General features: G+C 43.4%; 1 protein-coding gene across 2 annotated transcripts; it reads right to left on the bottom strand.

Moving 5' to 3' along the window:
* Positions 1-528: 528 nt before the first annotated feature.
* slc9a8 (solute carrier family 9 member 8) lies at positions 529-22,814 on the bottom strand. 2 transcript variants are annotated; one of them, XM_021566906.3, is made up of 16 exons: positions 22,435-22,814; positions 21,746-21,918; positions 20,178-20,258; positions 19,197-19,255; positions 13,822-13,905; positions 13,594-13,695; positions 12,857-12,891; positions 11,191-11,334; positions 8,302-8,440; positions 8,075-8,180; positions 7,854-7,970; positions 7,541-7,623; positions 4,841-4,952; positions 4,514-4,734; positions 2,012-2,158; positions 529-1,777 (listed from the first exon to the last, which is right to left on the bottom strand). In XM_021566906.3, exons 1-16 carry the CDS (start codon positions 22,668-22,670, stop codon positions 1,664-1,666), a joined length of 1,953 nt encoding a protein of 650 aa, XP_021422581.3. In that variant the 5' UTR covers positions 22,671-22,814; the 3' UTR covers positions 529-1,663. The 2 variants fall into 2 exon arrangements, with proteins under 2 accessions (XP_021422581.3, XP_090059884.1); XM_090203758.1 differs by lacking the exons at positions 529-1,777; positions 2,012-2,158; positions 4,514-4,734; ... (3 more) ...; positions 8,075-8,180; positions 8,302-8,440 and adding an exon at positions 8,566-11,088 and having other exon boundaries at positions 11,143-11,334.
* Positions 22,815-26,575: the final 3,761 nt, after the last annotated feature.

Below are 26,575 nucleotides of genomic sequence, written 5' to 3'. Positions count from 1 at the left end.
AGCAGCATCTAGATAACATGCATAGACCCAGCATCTACAGGCATAACCGGTCTGGGGTAATTTTAGAAAATCTAGAATTGCAACATACAGAGTAGGTAGGGTTTTTTATATTCCTTCGCAGGAAACTGACAAAAACATATCTGAACATAAAACAACTTCTGCCTTCCATGAATATTATCAAAGAAACTGGATTTATGCCAATCCCAGAGTAATGCCTGGGGTCGTCCTCTTAAAAGCAATCATATCATTGGTCGGATTATGTGACTTGGGTCATAGGATAGGAAACTTTAGCAGTTTAAGATTGCTCAGAGAGAGAGAGCGAGCGTGTGTGTGTGTGTGTACGATCAAAGTCAAATGTATCATGTTAACTTTCAGAAAGTGATGTATCTTTGAACATTAAACATCTTTGAACAAACCTGCATTATACATTACTACCAGACTCCAAATCGACCCCCCCTATTGCTAGGCACTTCACGTTGATCTGAGAGGGTTGGATAGGCGTGAGGAATAACTAAAGCCAATAATGAATCACATGACAAGCCATGTTTGTATTATGTATAACTCCAAGCCAATTTCTTTCAAATAAAAAATACCACATTATCACCATCGTGTTATTCAGCAATGCCCAGTGTAACACGAGTTTACAGAAAAGCCTTCATCCCAGCAACAAATAAAATGAAATATAAACTCAACAAGACCTCAACCCCCCCCGCCACCCAGACATTCATTGGTGCCTTGCCTCCATCATAAAGTGATTCACATGAAGAAGAAAAAAATACTCTGATATCACCTTATTAAAGATCCTGCTTATAAACTGTTTTTAACTACTATCACAATTATAATTCAATAATCAGAACTACATATTGTTATAATATTACCTGCTATAATACAAAAAAAATAAAATCTTGCAATAATGCTTATAAGTAGTTTATAAAGCAAACATTCAAATTGTGTTACCAGAACATCAGTTATCAGCATATGTAAAAGCACATTGAAAGGTGAACTAAACAGTAACTCCAATATTGCTTTGCTAGAGGCTACTCTCTTCACAGGAGTTCCTTTCAACCTGCTTTTCTATCCCTAGTCCTCAAAACCTCTCAAATAAAATGCAGTTACATGGTTTTCTTGGAAAAAAGTAAATGTAACTACATAGACACACAAGGGCCAGAATTTGTCCACTATCCTTTAGCCACGACTCAATGTTCCATGTACCTTATCTGTAGTTACTGTGTAGAGCTGAGGAGGAACATGTTGGCATATGGAAAAGCCTCATTGTCAAAACAATTTCAGTATCATTACATGGTATAATGGCAAATTCATGTGTGATCGCCAGTTCCCAGTTTCACCCGGTTTGTCAGACATCACAGACACTGCATTTTGGATTGGCTCAAATCAAATAGTGTGCTCCAGTGTAGAGGAGTGGTAGTGGTGTGAAGAGGGAGGGGGGTCTGCAGAGTGGTGTCGTCCACAGAGAATGGAACTAGTCATTAGTGGTCAAGAACACACAGGTGACACATGCAAGGAAGAAACAGAAACGAGTGGTTTTCCTCCACAAGCGTTCCTCTCTGCAGTCTCCTGTCCTTTCATACGCTCTGAATCCAGGACACACGCTCTGTTCATCTTCCTGCCCATTCACCAACACTCAGGAGCGTGTGTGTTGGGTTCAGAGTAGCTCATTCTCGTCTTCAACGTCCTCAGAACCAGATGGGCCCTGTCGGACCTCCTCGTACCACTTATTGGTCAGAGTTTTCATCTGGATCCGACCATGCAGGAGGTCCTGGAACACACACAGAGAAAACAAACTCAAACTCACAGCAACAGAATACATCTGAGAAAGTCAAGGGAGATATAGGCATCTTTCAAACTAATATGACTGGGTGCTTATGAATCCAATATGAACGTGTGCATGCACGTGTATACACCAATACAACATGGTGTCAGGGAGAGTGGCACAGCTAAAACCAAGGTGGGATTACATGTCTCACACACTTGCTGTTGAAATGGCCGTTACCTCCTGTGTGAGTCGTCGTGTGAAGAATGGGTTGAGGTATTTAGCGTCCAGCCACATGAAGCCCTTCAGGTCCCGTCTCTGGAAGATCTGAGCCTCATACTCCTCCTCTGTCAACTCAGACAGGTGCTCCAACTCTAAGGCATTACCCTGTGGGACAGGGGGAGGGAAGAGAAGGGAGGGAGGGGGGGACAAGAAAGAGGGGGAAAGCAGATGGATGAATGAACTAGTGAGAAAGAGATTGAGGGAAGAAGAAAGGCTGACGAAATCGTCCTCTGGTCTGTGACTGATGCTTGCGTGAGTAAGGACTTTGAAGTGTTCCTCTCACTGAGACAACAGGAAGGGACTGAGGCCATATTAAGAGGCAGCACCACAACACAGACAACAGGAATGGACTGACGCCATATTAAGAGGCAGCACCACAACACAGACAACAGGAAGGGACTGACGCCATATTAAGAGGCAGCACCACAACACAGACAACAGGAAGGGACTGACGCCATATTAAGAGGCAGCACCACAACACAGACAACAGGAAGGGACTGACGCCATATTAAGAGGCAGCACCACAACACAGACAACAGGAAGGGACTGACGCCATATTAAGAGGCAGCACCACAACACAGACAACAGGAAGGGACTGACGCCATATTAAGAGGCAGCACCAGAACACAGACAACAGGAAGGGACTGACGCCATATTAAGAGGCAGCACCACAACACAGACAACAGGAAGGGACTGACGCCATATTAAGAGGCAGCACCACAACACAGACAACAGGAAGGGACTGACGCCATATTAAGAGGCAGCACCACAACACAGACAACAGGAAGGGACTGAGGCCATAATAAGAGGCAGCACCACAACACAGACAACAGGAAGGGACTGAGGCCATATTAAGAGGCAGCACCACAACACAGACAACAGGAATGGACTGAGGCCATATTAAGAGGCAGCACCACAACACAGACAACAGGAAGGGACTGACGCCATATTAAGCGGCAGCACCACAACACAGACAACAGGAAGGGACTGACGCCATATTAAGAGGCAGCACCACAACACAGACAACAGGAAGGGACTGAGGCCATAATAAGAGGCAGCACCACAACACAGACAACAGGAAGGGACTGACGCCATATTAAGAGGCAGCACCACAACACAGACAACAGGAAGGGACTGACGCCATATTAAGAGGCAGCACCACAACACAGACAACAGGAAGGGACTGACGCCATATTAAGAGGCAGCACCACAACACAGACAACAGGAAGTGACTGACGCCATATGAGAGGAGAGGCAACACCAGAACACTGAAATGACAGGACTCTACACACTCACGCTCCAACACATCATGCTGAAACAGGAAAGGGCCTTCCCCAAACTGTTGCCACAAAGTTGGAAACACAGAATCGTCTGTAATGTCATTGTATGCTGTAGTGTTACGATTTCCTTTCACTGGAACTAAGAGGCCTAGCCCAAACCATGAAAAATAGCACCAGAACATTATTCCTCCTCCACCAAACTTTACAGTTGGCACTATGCAGTCAGGCAGGTAGCGTTCTCCTGGCATTCGCCAAACCTAGACTCCTCTATCGGACTGCCAGATGGTGAAGTGCGAGTCATCACTCCAGAGAAAGCGTTTCCATTCCTACAGTCTAATGGCAGCGAGCTTTACACCAATCCAGATGAAGCTTTGCATTGCGCACGGTGATCTTAGGCTTGTGTGTGGCTGCTCAGACATGGAAATCCATTTCATGATGCTCCCGACGAACAGTTCTTGTGCTGACGTTGCTTCCAGAGGCAGTTTGGAACTCGGTAGTGAGTGTTGCAACCAAGGACAGAATTTTTATGCGCTTCAACACTCTGCAGTCCCGTTCTGTCAGCTTGTGTGGCCTACCAGTTCGTTGCTGAGCCGTTGTTGCTCCTAGATGTTTCCACTTCACAATAACAGCACTTACAGTTGACCGGGGCAGCTCAAGCAGGGCAGAAATTTTTCAAACTGACTTGTTGGAAAGGTGGCATCCACTGACTGTGTCACGTTGAAAATCACTGGGCTCTTCAGTAAGGCGATTCAACTGCCAATGTTTGTCTTTGGAGGTTGTACGGCTGAGTGCTCGGTTTTATACACGGGTGTGGCTGAAATAGCCGACGCCACTAATTTGAAGGTGTGTCCACATACACTATATGTACAACAGTATCTACCTCTACCACTCCAGTATCCCTGCACATTGTAAATATGATACTGGAACTGACCCTGTAGATAGCTTCTTACTTTCTCCTGTTCTTATTTGTGTTTTTGTTTTACCTTATGTTATTTTTAGTAATACATTGGTACTGATTACTGTATTGTTGGGTTTATAATTAGAAAGAAAGTAATACAGAGGCAACACCACAAGATACCTCTTTACCAGAAAGAGATTGCTGGTGTGTTCATTAACATCTGTCTACTTGTGTATGTCTACATGAACTAGGGTAAATCACTGCCAGGATCTTTTTTTTTACCATTTTCTCAGTCTTGCTGAGGTTGATGTCCTTCTTGCTCTTGCGTCGGGATTGGCTCTCCTCGTTGTCCATGATGCGAATGAGGGGCATGGTCCCACTGCCGAGGAGGAGGATGGTGAAGAGGACAATGATGATGGTGGTGGTGCCAATCAACTGGCGCTTCTCTATTGGCTCTAGACCAAGATGAAGGCTCAGGGCATAGGGGATGGCACCTCTCAGACCTAACAGAGGAAAGGAGTGAGGGATGGAGCGAGACAAGGGGAGGGAGGGACAGTAGAGCCAAACCGAGGGAGGTGTATTAGAGTAGTGAAGAAATGCTCTACTTACCACTAAACCACATGATGAACATCATCTTGGGCGTGATCTTGTGATCTCTGAAGAAGTTGAGCAGGTAGGAGAGAGGGAAAATGTTCACGGCCCGACCTACTAATACCAACACCTGGAAAGAGGTAGAATACAAAGCTCAGCACAAACAGTAACCTTTGCCCCTCACCCTACCGTCTACCCCACATCCTGGTTAAACCCCTAACCTCTACCCCTAGTTTCATGTCCTCATCCTGGATCAACCCAAGTTTCATGTCCTCATCCTGGATCAACCCTAGCTTCATGTCCACATCCTGGATCAACCCTAGCTTCATGTCCACATCCTGGATCAACCCTAGCTTCATGTCCTCATCCTGGTTAAAACCCTAACCTCTACCCCTAGCTTCATGTCCTCATCCTGGATCAACCCTAGCTTCATGTCCACATCCTGGATCAACCCTAGCTTCATGTCCTCATCCTGGTTAAAACCCAAACCTCTACCCCTAGCTTCATGTCCTCATCCTGGATCAACCCACGTTTCATGTCCTCATCCTGGATCAACCCTAGTTTCATGTCCTCATCCTGGATCAACCCTAGCTTCATGTCCACATCCTGGATCAACCCTAGCTTCATGTCCACATCCTGGATCAACCCTAGCTTCATGTCCTCATCCTGGATCAACCCTAGCTTCATGTCCACATCCTGGATCAACCCTAGCTTCATGTCCTCATCCTGGTTAAAACCCTAACCTCTACCCCTAGCTTAATGTCCACATCCTGGTTAAACCCCTAACCTCTACCCCTAGCTTCATGTCCTCATCCTGGTTAAAACCCTAACCTCTACCCCTAGCTTCATGTCCTCATCCTGGATCAACCCTAGCTTCATGTCCACATCCTGGTTCAACCCTAGCTTCATGTCCACATCCTGGTTAAACCCCTAACCTCTACCCCTAGCTTCATGTCCTCATCCTGGATCAACCCTAGCTTCATGTCCACATCCTGGTTCAACCCTAGCTTCATGTCCACATCCTGGTTAAACCCCTAACCTCGACCCCTAGCTTCATGTCCACATCCTGGTTCAACCCTAGCTTCATGTCCACATCCTGGTTAAACCCCTAACCTCATGTCCTCATCCTGGTTAAACCCCAACCCTACCCTTATGTCCACATCTCGGCTCAACCCGTTGTAGTATAGAATGCTAACACTAGGTGGAAATGTTCCCTCATCACTGAGCGAATTTCAGGTCTGCTGAGTGCAAACTTGAATGTTGTGAAAATTCTGTTGTGTGTTTACTGTGAACACTGAGGCTGTACCCGCTTTAAATTTATTTTAACAGTGGCCAAGTAGGCTTCTGTAGCCATTTGATCATAATGTAGGTCTACCAGAGTGGCCTACCATCAAAAACAACAGAAAATGCATCCCATAACATTTTAACATGGAAATAGCTGTTCAGCCTACAGTAGCAGCCAATTTGTGCAGTTCAATGTAGGCCTACACTCCATGAGACTTAAATGCAGGGCTTGACATTAACCCGTTAACCTTCAGACAAGCAGGTGACTGAAAATGTTGTGTTTGATGCAAGAAACCACTTTACAAAATAAAATACATCATTATTCCCATACCATTATTACAGAGAATCATTATGCTACCCTCTGACCATTGGCTACTTAGCTTATTCAAGCCTCTCAAAATATAACACTGCCCCTTTAAGACAAAAAAAAGCTTTTTTACCTAAGTCACTTTTCAAAGAGGTCTAGAAATGCACACGTTTTGTGCTCTTGTAGGAAGCAATAACTCCCCCATTGCTGACAACAAATTACCCATAACTGGGTTAATAACCCACTAACGAGCAAAGGATATGAACAAATGTACATATGTTCACATGTCCCAACATGAGGCTCTCGCTTGGATCTCAAAACAAGCGCATCTACTCACGACCGCTCATGCTGTAAAAAAACAGTCTAGTTCAAAGTGAATGGCACAGAAACATATATGGCAACGGTGAATTTGCATATAGGCCTACTGCAGCTCTGATTGGTTATGGCGCACCGGGCCTGAGGTGTGCCTGTCAATGCAATAAAATCCTACTCTGATGAGTTCTGTCAACAACAATATCTCTTGCATAGTTATTTTTGCACACTAAGTATTGCATAGTCAGTTTCGGTATGTTGCATTGAAAGTGGCTAATATTGTGTTGATTCGATCACAATTCCCACAGTAAAGGGAAACGTTGATAGTGTTAACGGGGAAAAGTTACATTTTGTGTTTCTCTGTGTGGGAACATTGCTAGCTATACCTGGTCACTACAGGTTGGTAGTAATGCCTGGTCACTACAGGTTGGTAGTAATGCCTGGTCACTACAGGTTGGTAGTAATGCCTGGTCACTACAGGTTGGTAGTAATGCCTGGTCACTACAGGTTGGTAGTAATGCCTGGTCACTACAGGTTGGTAGTAATGCTAGGCTATACCTGGTCACTACAGGTTGGTAGTAATGCCTGGTCACTACAGGTTGGTAGTAATGCTAGGCTATACCTGGTCACTACAGGTTGGTAGTAATGCCTGGTCACTACAGGTTGGTAGTAATGCCTGGTCACTACAGGTTGGTAGTAATGCTAGGCTATACCTGGTCACTACAGGTTGGTAGTAATGCTAGGCTATACCTGGTCACTACAGGTTGGTAGTAATGCTAGGCTATACCTGGTCACTACAGGCTGGGAGTACTTACGATACACCAGATGACGAAGGAAAGCTCAAACTTGTGAGGGAAGCTGAAGATGGAGAGACCCAGGAAAGCAAACACACAAGTCTCTGTGGAGAAGAAAACAAACTTGTGACACTGTCTTGTGTGTGTATTTCGTATTTGTAATATTTTATGTACACGCTGCTATTTCCCTGTTTTGCCTTCTTGCCAGGCTGCCCTCGAAAAATAGTTTAACCTCAATGGGTCTTACCTGGTTAAAAATAAATAACACAAGTCATTGTTTTTTACAACAGGATATGGGGGAAAGGACTTGTGAGGCAGAAAGACAAGTGCTAACCACACATGAAGGCCACCGAGCGGAGGGTCTGCTGCATTAGGATCTGAGTGACAGGAGACAGGTTGTGATGGGTGTAGTGTGACATCACGATCCCCGAAAACAGGATAGACATGATACCTGCACAGAGAGATAGAGGGGTGAACGAGAAGGTAGCAAATGCATAGAAAGATTCATGACATTCCATTGTGTGCTTGATATTACATTGACATGAGAGGACTCACCAGAGAGTTTAATGCCCTCTGCCAGGCCGTAGGGCAGGTAGGCAAAGATGATCATCATGCCAAACTCTAAAGACGGAGTCTTCCTCAGGTCAAAGTGTTTCAGGAACTGGCACAGGGGTCAAGGGTAAAACAGTAACAGGCTCGTGTTTACAAGGTGTATGAATATGTTAAATGGGAATATTATCAACATACTACACAAAACACTCAATCACACACAGAGAAGATACAATGGCAGATATGAGTCCGGTGAGGGTTCCGAGGGCAGCGGAACCGAAGAACATCTTGAGGAAGTATCCCAACGCCTGGAGGAATGTCTCCCAGCCCGTTACCATGGAGTTATCATCCCGGGCAAAGCCCTCGGCCGTACTGAACGACACAATGACATAAAGAGGGAAAAGAATACATCAAGGTGATGTTAGGTATAGAGCGTTTCATTTGGTTTAGTTAGTCAATAATTACTTGGGAAATATAATACATTATAATAGATTACCTTGGGGAGGGAATACGTAACCCATTTGACCTAAAAGACTCAGGCTGCAAGTGTATATGATTTTTATTTTGCAGTTTTTTTTTCACTCCATATGCGATTCGCAATGCAGATAACACCGGCAGAATTGTTTTTATTTAATTACCATAGTGAATTGTTTTAATGTTTGCTTATGTGTCAATTAAATACCATAAGGGATGGGTTGCCAATTGGCGATTTGACACGAAAATAAAACATTTCATTCATTCATTCATGCACTAATATGATGTCACCCAAGAGGGCAGTCACGTTGCATCACCAAAACAAAATGTTTAACCTTCTCTCAATCTACAATGTGCACAAGTATGTGTGTCTTCCTGCCCGTCTGTGTGAGAACCTGTTCTCCCAACACAGGGTTATCAGATTGCTCTGTACACATCGGAGACGTGACAAGTATTTTCCTGTGACCTAGCCAGTCAAAGATGACACAAGGAACACAGTAGATCTGATGTATGAATTCAAACAAGGTCATTCTCTGAGAACTCTAAAACTAACCTGTAGTACTGAGTGATTAGTGCTTTTGGAGGTCGGTTCGGTTTTAGTTCCATCATTAAAAAATACATAGATTTTATTTATTTATTTTTACATGAAATACACTCCGCATTATATGGGTTGAACGTTGTAACACAGAATTTAAAAACTGAATACAAGGCCCATGATGGTAGTGACAGCCCATTACTGCTTATCACTTATTGACATTACCTTACCAAAATATTTCAGGTTTTTATTTCATTTGTTTTATTTGATGACTTTATTATTTAATTCCAAGTCATCTCATCTCTACAGAGCTGCTGCCTACACTGTATGACAAAATCACTATTTTGTAGTTCTTCAAAGTAAATAAGGCATATTTTTATGACTGCTGGATACCAACTATCACTCACTCTTAGATCATGCATTTTCAGGTAGAGATACAGTAGCAACTGCTCTCTATCCCTCTTATGTCTCATCACTCTCAGTGTCTGCAACACCCGAAGCTACAACCTAGTGTAGTAGGCATGAAAGAAGCAAAGACCATACAAAGTTGGTCATTGTAGTCAATTACCACATTTTCTACACTAAACTACATAGAATATTGGCCTGTTGGAAACTACAACTCCCTACTACATCGCACAGTTCAGGCTTGATCAGATTTAACTCTAAAGAAACAGTGCAAAGTGCACATTGAACTGCAAACGTCAAGCAGTAGGGCATTCAAGGAGTTCATCTGATGTTAATCCGTGATGTCATCGTCCTCCCAAGTCAAGGCGTGGTCTGCTGCGCTCTAGGAAGGTGTTCCCATAAGTGGGTAACACCCGCTATCAGTGGCCAACTGTGCATGGGTTCATTTAATGTATACAGGCGAGGCAACACGCGAGAGCACCATGACAGAGAGAGATTGTCAGTAGAATAGCCTTACTGAAGAGCTCAGTGACTTTCAACATGGCACCGTCATAGGAAGCCAGCTTTCCAATAAGTCAGTTCGTCAAATTTCTGCCCTGCTAGAGCTGCCCTGGTCAACTGTAAGCAATGTTATTGTGAAGTGGAATATCTAGGAGCAACAGCTGCTCAGCCGCAAAGTTGTAGGCCACAAAAGCTAACAGAACGGGACCACTGAGGGCTGAAGCATAACTACCTTCGGAAGCAACGTCAGCACACAAAATGTTCTTCGGGACCTTCATGAAATGGGTTTCCATGGCCGAGCAGCCTCACACAAGCCTCAGATCACCATGCGCAATGAAAAGCGTTAGCTGGTGTAAAGCTTGCTGCCATGGGACTCTGTAGGAGTGGAAACGCTTTCTCTGGAGTGATGATTCACACCTCAATATCTGGCAGTCCGATAGAGGAATCTGGGTTTGGCGGATGCCAGGAGAAAGCTACCTGCCCCAATCCATAGTGCCAACTGTAAAGCTTGGTGGAGGAAAGGCTGTTTTTCATGGTTCGGGCTAGGCCCCTTAGTTCCAGTAAAGAGACAACTTAACACTACAGCATTCCATGACATTCTAGATTATTCTGTGTTTCCAACTTAGTGGCAACAGTTTGGGGAGGGCCCTTTCCTGTTTCAGCATGACAATGCCCCAGTGCACAAAGCAAAGTCCATACAGAAATGGTTTGTTGAGATCGGTGTGGAAAAACCTGACTGGCCTGCACAGAGCCCTGACCTCAAACCCATCGCACACTTTTGGGACGAATTTGAACGCTGGCTGCGAGTCAGGCCTAATCACCCAATATCAGTGGCCGACCTCACTAATGCTTTAGTGGCTGAATAGAAGCAAGTCCCTGCAATAATGTTCCAACATCTAGTGTAAATCCTTCCCAGAACAGAAGAGGCTGTTATAGCCGCAAAAGGGGGGTACCAACTCCAAGGCATGGTAGCTCAACTGACATTTAGAATTACAACAAAGGGACAAAGGGCGAGTGCACGGACTAAGAAATACACACATTATACTGGCGTTCACCAGAAGATGTACATGTAGTGCCTTGATAAAATCTAGTGCCTTGATAAAATCTAGTGCCTTGATAAAATCTAGTGCCTTGATAAAATCTAGTGCCTTGATAAAACAGTATGAGGAGGAAGAGGAAAGAGGGGGTGAGGAGGAGGAGTACGTACTTGGTGAGTACGATAGAGACAGCATCGTTGAGGATGCTCTCTCCAAACACCAGCATGTTGAGGACAGGGTCCACGTTGAGGGCATTGAAGATGGCGATGGTTGCTACGGGGTCCACAGCCGAGATCAGAGAACCAAAAGCAAAGCTTTAGGAGGGAGAGGGACAAGAATTTGTTGGACAAAGCTTTGGACTTGCAATTATTTTACAGGCTGTTTAAATCATGGTTAAAAACAGTAGGAAAAGGGTAGATAACACAGTCAGTGAAAACATATAGATAGAAAGGCAGAGAGTGACTCACGAAAACAGACTGACTACTGAAAATACACACACTCCACAGCATGTGACTACAGAGACATTGGGTGAACCTTCAAACACACCACTTCCTCATTCTAAAGCTGACGCCCTCCTTTGGAAATATGCTCAATCCATATGCTCAGCCCAGGCTTCTCAAAATGTCTGCTTCGCCTGTTTCACCAACTACTTCTCAGACAGAGTTCAGTGTGTCATATCGTGCCTGTTGTCTGGACTTCTGGCATTCTCTATGGGGGTGCCACAGGGCTCAATTCTCGGGCCGACTCTTTTCTCTGTGTGTGTGTGCGTGTGTGTGTGTGCGTGTATATATATATATATATATATATATATATATATATATATATATATGGTGTTCTCTGGCAAATGCCAAACGTCCTGCACGGTGTTGGGCTGTAAGCACAACCCCCACCTGTGGACGTCGGGCCCTCATACCACCCTCATGGAGTCTGTTTCTGACCGTTTGAGCAGACACATGCACATTTGTGGCCTGCTGGAGGTCATTTTGCAGGGCTCTGGCAGTGCTCCTCCTGCTCCTCGTTGCACAAAGACGGAGGTAGCGGTCCTGCTGCTGGGTTGTTGCCCTCCTACGGCCTCCTCCACGTCTCCTGATGTACTGGCCTGTCTCCTGGTAGCGCCTCCATGCTCTGGACACTACGCTGACAGACACAGCAAACCTTCTTGCTACAGCTCGCATTGATGTGCCATCCTGGATGATCTGCACTACCTGAGCCACTTGTGTGGGTTGTAGACTCCGTCTCATGCTACCACACGAGTGAAAGCACCGCCAGCATTCAAAAGTGACCAAAACATCAGCCAGGAAGCATAGGAACTGAGAAGTGGTCTGTGGTCACCACCTGCAGAACCACTCCTTTATTGGGGGTGTCTTGCTAAATGCCTATAATTTCCACCTGTTGTCTATTCCATTTGCACAACAGCATGTGAAATGTATTGTCAATCAGTGTTGCTTCCTAAGTGGACAGTTTGATTTCACAGAAGTGTGATTGACTTGGAGTTACATTGAGTTGTTTAAGTGTTCCCTTTATTTTTTGAGCAGTGAGATAGATAGATAGATAGATAGATATATGGTATGAAACTATAAAATCAGGATAACACCCAACCCTAGTAGCTACACAGGTAAACTCCCCACCTGTTTGTCAGTCAGTCATGCTGATCTCCCCACCAGTCAGTCATGCTGATCTCCCCACCAGTCAGTCATGCTGATCTCCCCACCAGTCAGTCATGCTGATCTCCCCACCAGTCAGTCATGCTGATCTCCCCACCAGTCAGTCATGCTGATCTCCCCACCAGTCAGTCATGCTGATCTCCCCACCAGTCAGTCATGCTGATCTCCTCACCTGTCAGTCATACTCATCTTGTAGATCACATCAGCCTGTGAGAAAGACAGGACACATCACACATTTACAATAGAAACCATTTTGTGGGATTTTTTCAGTGTTGCAGCATTGCACAACAGTTTGCAACACTGAGGACTTCATGTCTCAAGTGATTGCTCACATGCCCTACTGTTTCGTGGTTGTTTTGTAAAAGGTTTGTCAGTTTCTCACACATATTCCTAGACTGACAATGCAATCGCACTTGTGTCAATGCCAGTGAAATGTTTGGTAACATATGAAAAATGTTACCAAAACCATGTTACTATTGAGGACACCTTTGGAAACATGTGTTCTAATTCATACTTTTAAGTGCCATCTCCTCTGGGAATACATTGTACATCTTGAATGTGTGTGTGTTTTCTTTTTACACAAATCAATTCATTGCAAATCAATTTAATTCTTGAACAGCGATTTCCAAGCCGGTCTCCGGGGTCCCCAAGCCATTCTATAACAGTGATTTCCAAGACATTCTACATTAAAGTCCAAAACTAGACAACTAACTAAACTAACTACTCATCAGTAAAGCCCTGGTGGTGGATTAGCTAAAACAGATGTGGAATGGGGAAATAGAGAGTTCTAGAAGCCCATCGGTCCCAGGAATTGCAGGGGACCCAACAACCCTAGAGAGTTCCAGAAGCCTCACCTGTCCCAGGAATGGTGGGGGACTCCACAACCCTATAGAGTTCTAGAAGCCTCACCTGTCCTAGGAAGTAGATCCCTCCACCTACGATGAAGGCAGAGATGGCTGTCCCAATGACAGCAAACAGTGTGATGGAACCAATGTTCTGGAAGAAGTTACCCTGGCAACCAGAACACATGGAGGTGGAAAGATGAGCACCAAATATCCCAATACACCAAGAGGAAACACACGTAAACACACGCTCGTAAACACACAGAAACACACACGTACGCAAGTACACACAAACCTTATGTAGAGAGTATCCTGATTCGAAGATGATGGGCGGCAGAAGCAGCAGGAAGAACATGTTGGGACGAAACATCTCCTCTTCCTATCAGGAGACATGGTGGTTAACAACCTCGTTTCATCTTTAGCAATGATTTTTTGCAACAAAAGAATTCAGGTGACTGCAGTCAGTGGGAGCGAGGAGTGGAAAGGATGAGAGAAAATGAAAATAGAAGGAGAGATGAGACAGGAAAGAGGGCCTACATAAGTTAGCAACAGACCTCGATTTGTCAAAACACATCTTTCACTTCAACTTCAAGAGAGCTTCACACACACACACACACACTAATGAATCATAGTGAGGCTCCCCTTAGAGGCACAAGACTGAGTTTGACCTAGCCTAGCACCACCATGACGCACATGATAAGCCCCTCAGGGGCACACACGTCTATAAACCTACTCATGCATACATAACGTACATACTCAGATTTATGGTACTTTATCTGACTCACACTGTACCCTGACCTGTGACCTCTTTCTCATCATTTATGCGGGGGGGAAACATCCGGTTTTCCAGGGATACAGCATCTTCAACCAAGCTTCCGTTTCCCCTGAAAACCGGATGTGGGGATTCCGCTCAGGCGTTTCTTGTACACCTGCTACGTAAGGTTAACGGGATATAATGAAATCATTGTTGGCTCTCAGCTAAATTGTCTGGGCTCCTGGATCAGGAGTAGGCGTCATGTGCTGTTGCATTACGTTGTGTGTGGGGATTGTAAATCGGCCCACTATATCGATGCCGACTATGAATATCAACATGCGTGACAGTAAGTGATTCAGGTGTAACTAAGTGTGTACAATCATATTATTGTTATGCATAGTCAACCTGAATACCATATCCAGTGGGGCACAGAAGTTTAAAATAAATGATACAAATACTGAGCTATATTGCTTGCTAAAAAAATCAAATACAAATTATAATACAAATCACTCAGAGAGAAACTAAGAAGTAGGATCCCCTGTTTTCAATACTCCAGAACCCTCCCCTTGTGAGGATAACGATACAGAGTTTCTATCATGTTTTATGAGATTGGAGAAAACTTTGGGAGGGATATTAGACCATTCAACCATACAGAATCTTTCCAGATCCTTGATAATCTTCATCTGTACTTATGGACTGCCCTCTTCAAACCACAGGTTTTCAATAGGGTTCAAGTCCGGAGATGGAGATCGCAAAATGTTGATTTTGTGGTTAATTAACTATTTCTTTGTGGATTTTGACGTGTGCTTAGGGTTATTATCTTGCTGGAAGATAACTTGAGGCCAAGTTTCAGCCTCCTGGCAGAGGCAACCAGGTTTTGGGATAAAAATGTCCTGGTACTTGGTAAATTTCATGATGCCATTGACCTTAACAAGGAACCCAGGCCCAGTGGAAGCAAAACAGCCCCATAAAGATCCACCACCATATTTTACAGTAGGGATGAGGTATTTTCTGCCAAACAGCTCTTTTTCCTGTCATCTGAACATAAACTCCAGGCGGTGCGAAACGTCATTGGCACTTGGATTGGAAACAGTGCTAATGGTCATATGACAAGAAATTAGAGATATACTCAAACCCACCGCACACCAGAGGAGGGCTTGGCCTCAAAAGAACAATGCATATGCAGAAAATAGCTCATCCCTACTGTAAAATCTGGTGGTGGATCTTTGACGTTGTAATTTGTTTTTACTAGGCTAACCTGTCTGCTTTGTGCTGACAGGGCAGTTTGGACATGCAAAGCAGATTTCTGCGCAAACAGGTCTATCTAATCCCGACCATAGAGCAGGTTGATTAGTCATAAGGCTTGACTACTAAGGTACATTGTGTCACCACTCTACATAAGAGGAAGTAGATAGACTGACGCTTTATATTCTGGATAAGAATTAGGAACTGTTTCTAGTTCAGTTAATTAGTTAAATCTTCTAATGCAATTTTAGTTTCACATTTTTAATGTCACATGCACAAGTACAGTGAAATGCCTTCCTTGCAAACTCAGCAAGGAAGGCATTTTTTTTGTCAGCAATGCTAAAAAAAAAAAAATGTTTTTTATATATATTAGACACACACACACAAAGTAAGCATACTATATACAGGAAATATTTTAAAAGTCAGTTCCAATACCATATTACATGTGCAGGGATACTGGAGTGATGGAGGTAGGTATGTATAGGGGGTAAGGTGACGAGAAAACAGGATATAAGATAAACAGAGTAGAAGCAGCTTGTATGCGAGTGGGTGTGCAGAGTCAGTATAAAATGTACAGTGCCTTTGGAAAGTATTCAGACCCCTTGACTTTTTCCACTTTGTTACGTTACAGCCTCATTCTAAAATGGATTACATTTAAAAAATCTCAATCTACACACAATACCCCATAATGACAAAGCTAAACCAGGTTTTTAGAAACATTTGCAAATTTATAATAAATAAAAAAACGGAAATATTCAGACCCTTTACTCTGTACATTGTTGAAGCACTTTTGGCAGCGTATACAGCCTCGAGTCTTCTCAGGTATGACACAAGCTTGGCACACCTGTATTTGGGGAGTTTCTCCCATTCTTCTCTGCAGATCCTCTCAAGATCTGTCACGTTGGATGGGGAGCATTGCTGCACAAATATTTAAACAGATCTCTCCAGAGATGTTAGATCGGGTTCAAGTCCGGGCTCTGGCTGGGCCTCTCAAGGACATTGAGACTTGCTCCAAAGCCACTCCTGCATTGTCTTGGATGTGTGCTCTGTCAGAGTGACCATCGGGTTCTTGGTCACCTCCCTGACCAAGGCCCTTCTCCCCCGATTGCTCACTTTGGCCGGGAAGCCAGCTCTCGGAAGAGTCTTGGTGGTTCCAAACTTCCTCCATTTAAGAATAATGGAGGCCACTGTGTTCTTGTGGACATTCAATGCTGTAGACATTTTTTGGTACCCTTCCCCAGACCTGTGCCGACACAATCCTTCCTCCGACCTCATGGCTTGGTTCTTGCACTGTCAACTGTGGGTTCTTTTATAGACAGGTACGTGCCTTTCCAAATCATATCCAATTAATGGAATTTACCACAGTTGGACTCAAATCAAGTTGTAGAAACATCTCAAGGATGATCAATGGAAACAGGATGCAGCTATGAGTCTCATAGGATCTGAATACTTAAGTAAATAAGGAATTTCTGTTATTTATTTTTAATACATTTAATAAAATTTCTAAAAATCTGTTTTCGATTTGTCATTAAGGGGTATTGTGTAGACTGAAAATATTTAATCAATTTTAGAATAAGGCAACAAAATGTGAAAAAGGGAAGGGGTCTGAATACTTTCCAAATGCACTGTGTGCATAGAGACAGCGCAAATACTGAAATAAAAGGTCAATGAAGTTACAAGTTAAACTCAGTCTGTGTAGCCATTTTGTTATCTATTTATCAGTCGTATTGCTTGGGAATAGAAGCTGTTCAAGAGCCGGTTGGTGTCAGACTTGATACACCGGTTTCTGAAAAACAAAGAATATTGCAATTCCGAGAGTCCCGTTGGTAGCAAATCCACGATATGAGGTCATCCATCTTATTATTACGTGACTATATGTACATTTTCTCTTGGGTAGCCCAGAAATTGGGTTGGAATTGCAGAGAGCCCAGGGCAGATGAGTCGAAGTAGAAGGCAGAATTGGGCTAGGTAACATCCGATCTGATGGTCAAGAGTTCTTGTCCTACCGAGTGGAGCAGCTGTCTAAGGCAGTGCATGTCGGTGCAAGAGGCATCATTACAGTCCCTGGTTCGAATCCAGACTGTGTCACATCCGGCCGAGATTGGGAGTCCCATAGGGCGGCGCACAATTGGCTCAGCGTTGTCCGGGTTTGGCCGCCATTGTAAATAAGGGAGGAGGAAAGGACATAAGGGAAGAGACAACACGTTGGAGTGGAGGAGGAAAGGACATAAGGGAAGAGACAACACGTTGGAGAGGAGGAGGAAAGGACATAAGGGAAGAGACAACATGTTGGAGTGGAGGAGGAAAGGACATAAGGGAAGAGACAACATGTTGGAGTGGAGGATGCGGTAAAAAAAGGACTGCCGGGCAGAAGAAACGACATGGGAGGAGCAGTAGAAATGGGAGGAGCAGTAGAAATGGGAGGAGCAGTAGAAATGGGAGAGGAGGCAGCGAGTGAAAGGATAATAGGAAGGAAGCACATAAGGGAAAAGTAGACATGTTGGAGAAGAGAGATAGAGGGATGAATGGAAAAGGATGAGAGCATAGCCAGGGAAGACAGGATGTCATTGCTTGAGGGGTTGGTAGAGTGTGGCCTTGGCAGTTAGCAGCATGGTCCTGGGGGGGTAGTGCCAAAGAAACAGCTCAGTGTGAGGTTAGCACTGTGGATATGGGGATTTGAACCAGTACGCATGGATCACAACTACAGTAAGTGAGAAACGGCATCCCAAAGACCCCTATCTGGCAATCAAATCCACGCAAAGTCTGCCACCAGTACCAGCTCTGGAGGACCAGGAGCCACATGGGGAAAGAGGAGGAAAGACAGAAGAGGGACAGAGATGAGCAGGAACAGCAAAAAGAGGGGCCAGGGAGTGAGAGGGCAGACAGAGAAAAGAGAGGTGAATAAAAAGATAGAGAGCGTGAGAGACTCATGGAGCGTAGGAGATAGGAGCGTGAGAGACTCATGAAATAACTCTCAGATACTGAAGGTTGAGTCACCGTCACACAGTAAACAACAAGACCGTGCGTATATCAGACATGGAATGGTTTAGGTTGGCTCCAGATTGGGTTAAACAAATTGAGGGGCTGTCTTGAAGCATGAATCACTTTTTATGACACACGGGTACTGGGAACCTGGGGCAGGCGCACAGGTACTGGGAACCTGGGGCAGACGCACGGGTACTGGGAACCTGGGGCACGGGTACTGGGAACCTGGGGCACGGGTACTGGGAACCTGGGGCACGGGTACTGGGAACCTGGGGCACGGGTACTGGGAACCTGGGGCACGGGTACTGGGAACCTGGGGCACGGGTACTGGGAACCTGGGGCAGACACACGGGTACTGGGAACCTGGGGCAGACACACGGGTACTGGGAACCTGGGGCAGACACACGGGTACTGGGAACCTGGGGCAGACACACGGGTACTGGGAACCTGGGGCAGACACACGGGTACTGGGAACCTGGGGCAGACACACGGGTACTGGGAACCTGGGGCAGACACAGATTCATACTCCAATAGACACTAAGAAAGTTGTAAAAACAAGACAACATCTCAAACATTCACATATTCTGTGCATGATTAATCAGTCTACTCCTAGAATAAAAGGCCCTTTTAAGGGACTCTATTCAACAAGCAGGAATTAAACATTTACAGCAAAGTGTGTAGTGTACCTTCCAATTAGCTAGCTCATGAAACTCAATGATCTTTATGAAGCCTCCCATCAGGATCCCTGGAAGAGAAAGACAACCACAAGATATCATTAAGAGTTCACCAACACATTAAAAAAAACACTCATCTCCATGACAGTTTTAAAGGTCTCACATTATCAAAGCTAAGAAAAGGCCACATCTCCTTGAAATGGAAATACCAACTCCTAAAGACCATCAGTGTGTGGATGTTAATGTATTATCTTTAAAAGAATAAGAAAGCTATTGTCTAATAACATTTCTTTGTGGAAGTCCCCTTGGGCACAGGGGAAAGGGGTTAGTTTGTTTGTGTGTGGTGTGTGTGCGACATGCATTATAAACTGGGTGGTTCGATCCCTGAATGCTGACTGGCTGACAGCCGTGGTATATCAGAGTACATACCACAGGTATGACAACATTTATTTTTACTGCTCTAATTACGTTGGTAACCAGTTTATAATAGCGATAAGGCACCTCAGAGTTTGTGGTATATGGCCAATATACCACAGCTAAGGGCTGAATCCAGGCACGCCGCGTTGTGTCGTGCATAAGAACAGCCCATAGCCGTGGTATATTGGGCATATACCAAACCCCCCACAGGCCTTATTGCTTAATTATGCAACACTATTTCCTCTCCAGAAAAACTTCAATCTGGGAAATGACCTCACAGTTGACTATCTTCTCCATCTAGATGTGTTCTCTGTGTAATATCTTACACAAGCATCTATTCTACTCTGTCAACCTGCAAGGCTATTTCTGTTTCAGATGCCGTGCCCTTGCAAAGATCTAAAATGGAGATATCTGACATACAGCCCAACCGGGGTTGGGAGACAGAAATAATGGTGTAATAAATTAATAAAAACTAATTGTAAGACAAGAAAAAAGATTCAGGTCCAATCCAATGAGTGCTCAAACAGTATGAACCTAAAGTAGTACGACAGATTGCACATCACACGTGGTACTTACCTAAGGACACAACAGCCACACTCTCCGGTAGAAAATGTAGTTTGAACTTAATAAGCAGGTGCACCAATATGATGCAGATACCTGAGAAAACCGATACAATGGGACAGTGTTAATGTGGGAATGAAACATAGTTAAGATCACACGTTAAAAATGGACAAAATGTGTGTATTTGAGAGCATCCAAACAATTTGACTTCAAGAAAACCAAAAATGCATTTAAGCTATAATAACTTAAATGCATTTTTGGTTAATTTCACTATTTTATTTCAAATGGAACCAATCCATGTGGTTAGACCAACATAAACTAATCTGCAATAATCAACTTAGCTGAACATCCAAATAGTGTCCAACCACCGAAGTCCAGACTCCCAAGTCAGACTGTTCACAGCATCAAACGTCTAACCTCTTTCTCCCAAAGTGCTGGGAATCCACATACTGAATTGTGCTGATCAACACTGCTTCCATTTGTGTGTTGTGAAAACAAAAAGTTGAAAACTGTCAGGGTACAACACTTGCATCAATCTGTGGACCAAACACTTTGGTTTTCCCTTTTACTAATGAGCTAGACTAATGATTGTGGGTCTTGAGTCATTTCCTGAAAGCTGTAGTGTAGCCAATAGACTAACGAGTATTTAGGAATAAGGAAGCACTCAATCCATTTAAACACCTCACTTAAAGATTGACTTTCACCAAAGATGAATTGGCAGCTCAAGGAAGTGTTAAGCATTGTGTAGGCTAGCTTTCCTGACAGAGCCTCATATACAATACAATTGTTTTGCAGATGCAACGTGAGAGTATTTGGTTTTGTTGAATTAATTATATTGATATTTTTTTTAATTGTGCTCGGCCGACATTGCAACTAAACCTTTATGTACTTGTGACCCACTGAGTTAACACAACAAATATGCTATATCTAGTCTAAGAACCAGTCTAGGATCCAGTCCTAAGCCTTGACAAAATGATTCAGCCACAACCTCTGACTGACCCACCATTTGGGAAACACTGGTCGTCTGATTTAGAATATATCTTCGAACTCTGGAGGCTGCACTAATCGATACTAATGCAGAGGACTGGAATTCCTAAGAGGCAGAACATGTAGGCTTATGTCCTCTTTAGATTGTCTGAAGTGCTGCCACATCATTCCCCATCATCCATTCCTTGCTTCCTCCAAAACACTACTAATGGGTGATTCGAATGAAACTAGAACAAAAAGGACCATGATTTTATGGATTGTCACAATTTAATCCATACAGCATTATGCTCCCACTTCAATTAATTACTTCTAAATTATGCTTTAAGATACAAATGTCAAACATATGTCAACAATCCTTCCTCCAAAGGCCAATCTATGGATTAAATGTAGTGAAGGGATCCCCCTAATCGGAGGGAGTGGTAGAGTTTTAGTGTTGCAATGATGGGGTATGGATAGAGCCATGAACATGGAATATAGGCAATACAATTTAGTACTTTCTTCTCTCTACATTTTTTTAAATATTTTTTTTATTCAAAATCCATAGGCGCTTTAATAAAAATAATAATAAAAATATGCAGAAGACCGACACTACTGACCAATGACCAGTAGGCTGAAGAATATAGTCATCCCACTAGACTGTTCCTCCTCCTGGGCCTTGACCCCAGCACCTGGCAGGATGGGCTTCGGGGTTGGCTTAGGGGTTGCCTTGACACCCACAGTGGTAGCGTGGAGGGTGTCATTACTGGAGTTATCTGTGTCATTTAACAGGCTGGAACAAGGAGACAGAATAAGAGTTATCATTTTGAGACACGTGGGTAAATAGGCTATCAAATGACATCCTATGGCTAAAACAGAAGTGCACCTGGCTCTGGTCAGGCATAGTGCAGCCTGCTTTATGCCTGTGTACATGGGTGTCATTTGAGAGTAATTTGTCAATGTGTGTTTTTATCCTGTGTGATAAGAATGTGTCTCAATGCAAAGGAATATCGTTACTGACATTACATTTTAGGTAACCTCATCCCCAGACTTGAGGAGGAAGCATACAAGACTACATTTTAGCTAGGCTACCAAGAGTATGCAATGGGTCACCTTGGCCTACCAAACATGACCGTAGCCGAATAAACTCCGTTGTGAAGGAAGTGTCTGATGAACTCGAACTACATCACCATGGAGTGGAGTTTAGTCAGCTACCCCTATCCTAGCTCTACAAACGTCATTCACGAATAACGACAGCTGTTTCACCAGTTGCAGTCAAGGGCAACGCATTAAAAAGCTATAATCAAACCTGGTTGATTGCTCTGCGTGGCCGTCTTGTTGAGGGTTGGCAGCAGCTATATTTCCTTCGTTTCTCGAGGATTTTTTGTTGTCATCAGGAATAATTGTATGATCCTGTTCCAATCCAACATCGTCTCTGTCGTGCAAATCTAACAACGCTTTTTGTCTCTCAACTCGTTCTGTCGTGAACAAATTTGGCCACGTCAACAAAAGACAAATAACAAGATGATACGCGGAGCCTTTCATTCTTCAAATAATGCTTTTAAAACAGCAAAGCGATGGTTTTAAGAGAAAATACTTGCACATCCATTTCTGTTTCATCGCATGTTGGCCACATCACAACTCTGCTTCCTGTTTGAACTAGCAGGGAGTTGTAGTTTTTACGTGCCACTAGGAAGGTCTTCAAATTGACTAGATCATTTTATGTGCTGATTTATGGATATAAAATATAAACTCGCTAAAAATAGTAATATCAACAACCACACTGTACTATCTTCACATCGACTTGAATATTTAGAGTGGTTTATGGGCTTTGCCTTCAGGTAATTTCCTATAATTTCCCTCGAATCCCGGAGCTGACAAGGTAAAATATCTGTCGTTCTGCCCCTGTTAACCCACTGTTCCTAGGCCATCATTGGAAATTAGAATTAGTTCTTAACTGACTTGCCTAGTTAAATAAAGGTAAAATAAGATTTAAATAAATAAATTGCAATAAGATATGACTTTTCACGGGATTTGTAGTTTCTGAAGAAAGAGCCGTCCTGCATTATATAGCGACTGGACTGGAAAGAGTAGGCCTAGTCTATTCGAGACTAGTGGCATTGGGGTGAATGTCAGATTCGAAACATCAATACATTTTCAATAGTCAGTAAAATAACTATTGAAATGAACATGTTTGATAGACCTACAAACAATGAAAGGCAATCTTCAGCCCAGCCCCACACTGCCCATTGTTCCACATTCAATGGGTCTTACATTAAATTAAACCAGATGCTCACTGCTTCTTTGTACCATCAGGCCTGCCATTTAAATCAGGATGCTGTTGGTTTCCAGTCAAATTACGGTAGCCAACATTTGAATGCCTGGTTTGTGCTGAGCCATGCCTAAGGCAGAAGTTATGAATGTAGGTGGTGACTGACTGTGGCTTAGGGTGATCACGCACACACCAACACTACTCTTTTTCTCCCTTTACCATTTCCTCTTTGGCATGGCCCAGGGCACATCTCTCCCATAGTTCCCCATCCCCCGGCATTTCTCTCAAAATGATCTATTTAAAGCGTACTCTGAGGGATAGGCTGGTCTGACCTTGTGCTCAACATGTTCACATTGTCTACACGACACATGCCAAAATGCACATTTCTACAAACTTGCAAGCGGAAATATTCACTTCCATGCATTATCTAAAGGACCATCACAGACCCATGCACACATTGGCACATAAACAGATACACAAATGTGCACAAACACATATGCTACATGCATGCATGCACACACACACACACACACACACACACACACACACATGAACAACACACACACAGTCACATGTTTTCTCTCTCTCACAGACACACACACACACACACATACACACACAATAAATATATTAGGATTGAGTACCACAAGAGCACACCATGGCTTTATGTTTTATTTTATATCTTATAGAAAATGTATTGCGTAATGAAACATATTGGGGAATAAAGATACAATATAAAACCTAATAAAGTATACATTTTGCATCCATCCTGGCAATATTGTTAATATTTTGTTATTTCATTTTGGTCTAGGGCTATAATGGCTCCTCCATCTTGGCATAAAATAAGTGGAGTAAAGTACTTAAGTAAAAATACTTTGTGAAGTACTACTTAAAGGGCAACTCCGCCACATGTTAATTATCTCCAACACCAAACCAGTGTCTACATACAGTGCTTTCGGAAAGTATTCAGACCCCTTCACTTTTTCCACATTTTGTTAAGTTACAGCCTTTTTCTAAAATGGATTAAATGAAAACAAATTCTCTGCAATCTGCACACAATACCCCATAATGACGAATAGAAAACAGGGTTTTAGAAATGTTTGCCAAACAATTCAGACCCTTTGGTATGGGACTCGAAATTGCACTCAGGTGCATCATGTTGCCAATGATCATCCTTGAGTTGTTTCTACAACTTGATTGGAATCCACCTGTGGTAAATTCAATTGATTGGACATGATTTGGAAAGACACACAGCTATCTACAGTTGAAGTCAGAAGTTTATATACACCTTAGCCAAATACATTTAAACTCAGTTTTTCACAAATCCTGACATTTTATCCTAGTAAAAATCCCCTGTCTTATGTCAGTTAGGATCGCCACTTTATTTTAAAAATGTGAAAAGTCATAATAATAGTGGAGAGAATGATTTAATTCAGCATTTATTTATTTCATCACATTCAAAGTGGGTCAGGAGTTGACATACACTCAATTAGTATTTGGGAGCATTCTCTTTAAATTATTTAACTTGGGTCAAACATTTCGGGTAGCCTTCCACAAGCGTCCCACAATACGTTCCTTACAGAGCTGCCGTAACTGAGTCAGGTTTGTAGGCCTCCTTGCTCGCACACGCCTTTTCAGTTCTGCCCACACATTTTCTATAGGATTGAGGTCAGGGCTTTGTGATGGCCACTTCAATACCTTGACTTTGTTGTCCTTATGCCATTTTGCCATAACTTTGTAAGTATGCTTGGGGTCATTGTCCATTTGGAAGACCCATTTGCAACCAAGCTTTAACTTCCTGACTGATGTTTTGAGATGTTGCTTCAGTATATCCACATCATTTTCCTTTACTGATGATGCCATTTAGTTTGTGAAGTGCACCAGTCCCTCCTGCAGCAAAGCACCCCCACAACATAATGATGCCACACCCGTGCTTCACGGTTGGGATGGTGTTCTTTGGCTTGCAAGTCTCCCCCTTTTTCCTCCAAACATAATGATGGTCATTATGGCCAAACTGTTGTATTTTTGTTTCATCAGACCAGAGGATATTTCTCCAAAAAGTACGACCTTTGTCCACATGTGCAGTTGCAATCCATAGTCTGGCTTTTTTATGGCGGTTTTGGAGCAGTGGCTTCTTCCTTGCTGAGCAGCCTTTCAGGTTATATCGATATAGGACTCTTTACTGTGGATATAGATACTTTTGTACCTGTTTCCACCAGTATCCTAACAAGGTCCTTTGCTATTGTTCTGGGATTGTTTTGCACTTTTCGCACCAAAGTTAATCTGTAGGAGACAGTGCGCGTCTGCTTCCCGAGCGCTATGACGGCTCTGTGGTCCCATGGTGTTTATACTTGCGTACTACTGTTTGTACAGATGAACGTGGTACCTTCAAGCATTTGGAAATTTCTCCCAAGGATGAACCAGACTTGTGGAGGTCTACCATTTTTTTCTGAGGTCTTGGCTGATTTCTTTTGATTTCCCCATGATGTCAAGCAAAGAGGCACTGAGTTTGAAGGTAGGCCTTGAAATACATCCACAGCTACACCTCCAATTGACTCAAATTATATCAAAAGCTTCTAAAGCCATGACATCATTTTCTGGAATTTTCCAAGCTGTTTAAAGTCACAGTCAATTTAGTGTATGTAAACTTCTGACCCACTGGAATTGTGATACAGTGGATTATAAGTGAAATAATCTGTCTGTAAATAATTGTTGGGAAAATTACTTGTGTCATGCACAAAGTAGATGTCCTAACCAACTTGCCAAAACTATAGTTTTTGTTTGTTAACAAGAAATTTGTGGAGTAGTTGAAAAATGAGTTTTAATGACTCCAACCTAAGTGTATGTAAACAAGTGTATGTAAACTTCCGACTTCAACTGCATATAATGTCCCACAGTTGACAGTGCATGTCAGAGCAAAAACCAAGCCATGAAGTCGAAGGAATTGTCTGTAGAGCTCCGAGACAGGATTGTGTCGAGGCACAGATCTGGGGAAGGGTACCAAAAAAAGTTCTGCATCATTGAAGTTCCCCAAGAACAAAGTGGACTCCATCATTCTTAAATGGAAGAAGTTTGGAACCACCAAGACTCTTCCTAGAGCTGGCCACCCGGCCAAACTGAGAAATTGGGGGAGAAGGGCCTTGGTCAGAGAGGTGACTAAGAACCCAATGCTCACTCT

Source organism: Oncorhynchus mykiss, chromosome 16 (assembly GCF_057628025.1).
Source record: "Oncorhynchus mykiss isolate SJ-2025 chromosome 16, ASM5762802v1, whole genome shotgun sequence".
Taxonomy (NCBI): Eukaryota; Metazoa; Chordata; class Actinopteri; order Salmoniformes; family Salmonidae; genus Oncorhynchus; species Oncorhynchus mykiss.
This window is presented reverse-complemented; position numbering and strand designations above follow the sequence as displayed.

What these genes read in the sequence shown, in the direction of transcription:
- slc9a8 (XM_021566906.3), bottom strand. Translation starts at nt 22,670, where the DNA reads ATGAAAGGCTCCGCGTATCATCTTGTTATTTGTCTTTTGTTGACGTGG. An exon ending in CACGCAGAGCAATCAACCAG is followed by an intron (nt 21,919 to 22,434) that starts GTTTGATTATAG and finishes TCCTTGTTCCAG; the next exon opens with CCTGTTAAATGACACAGATA. An exon ending in CACGACGACTCACACAGGAG is followed by an intron (nt 1,778 to 2,011) that starts GTAACGGCCATT and finishes TGTGTGTTCCAG; the next exon opens with GACCTCCTGCATGGTCGGAT.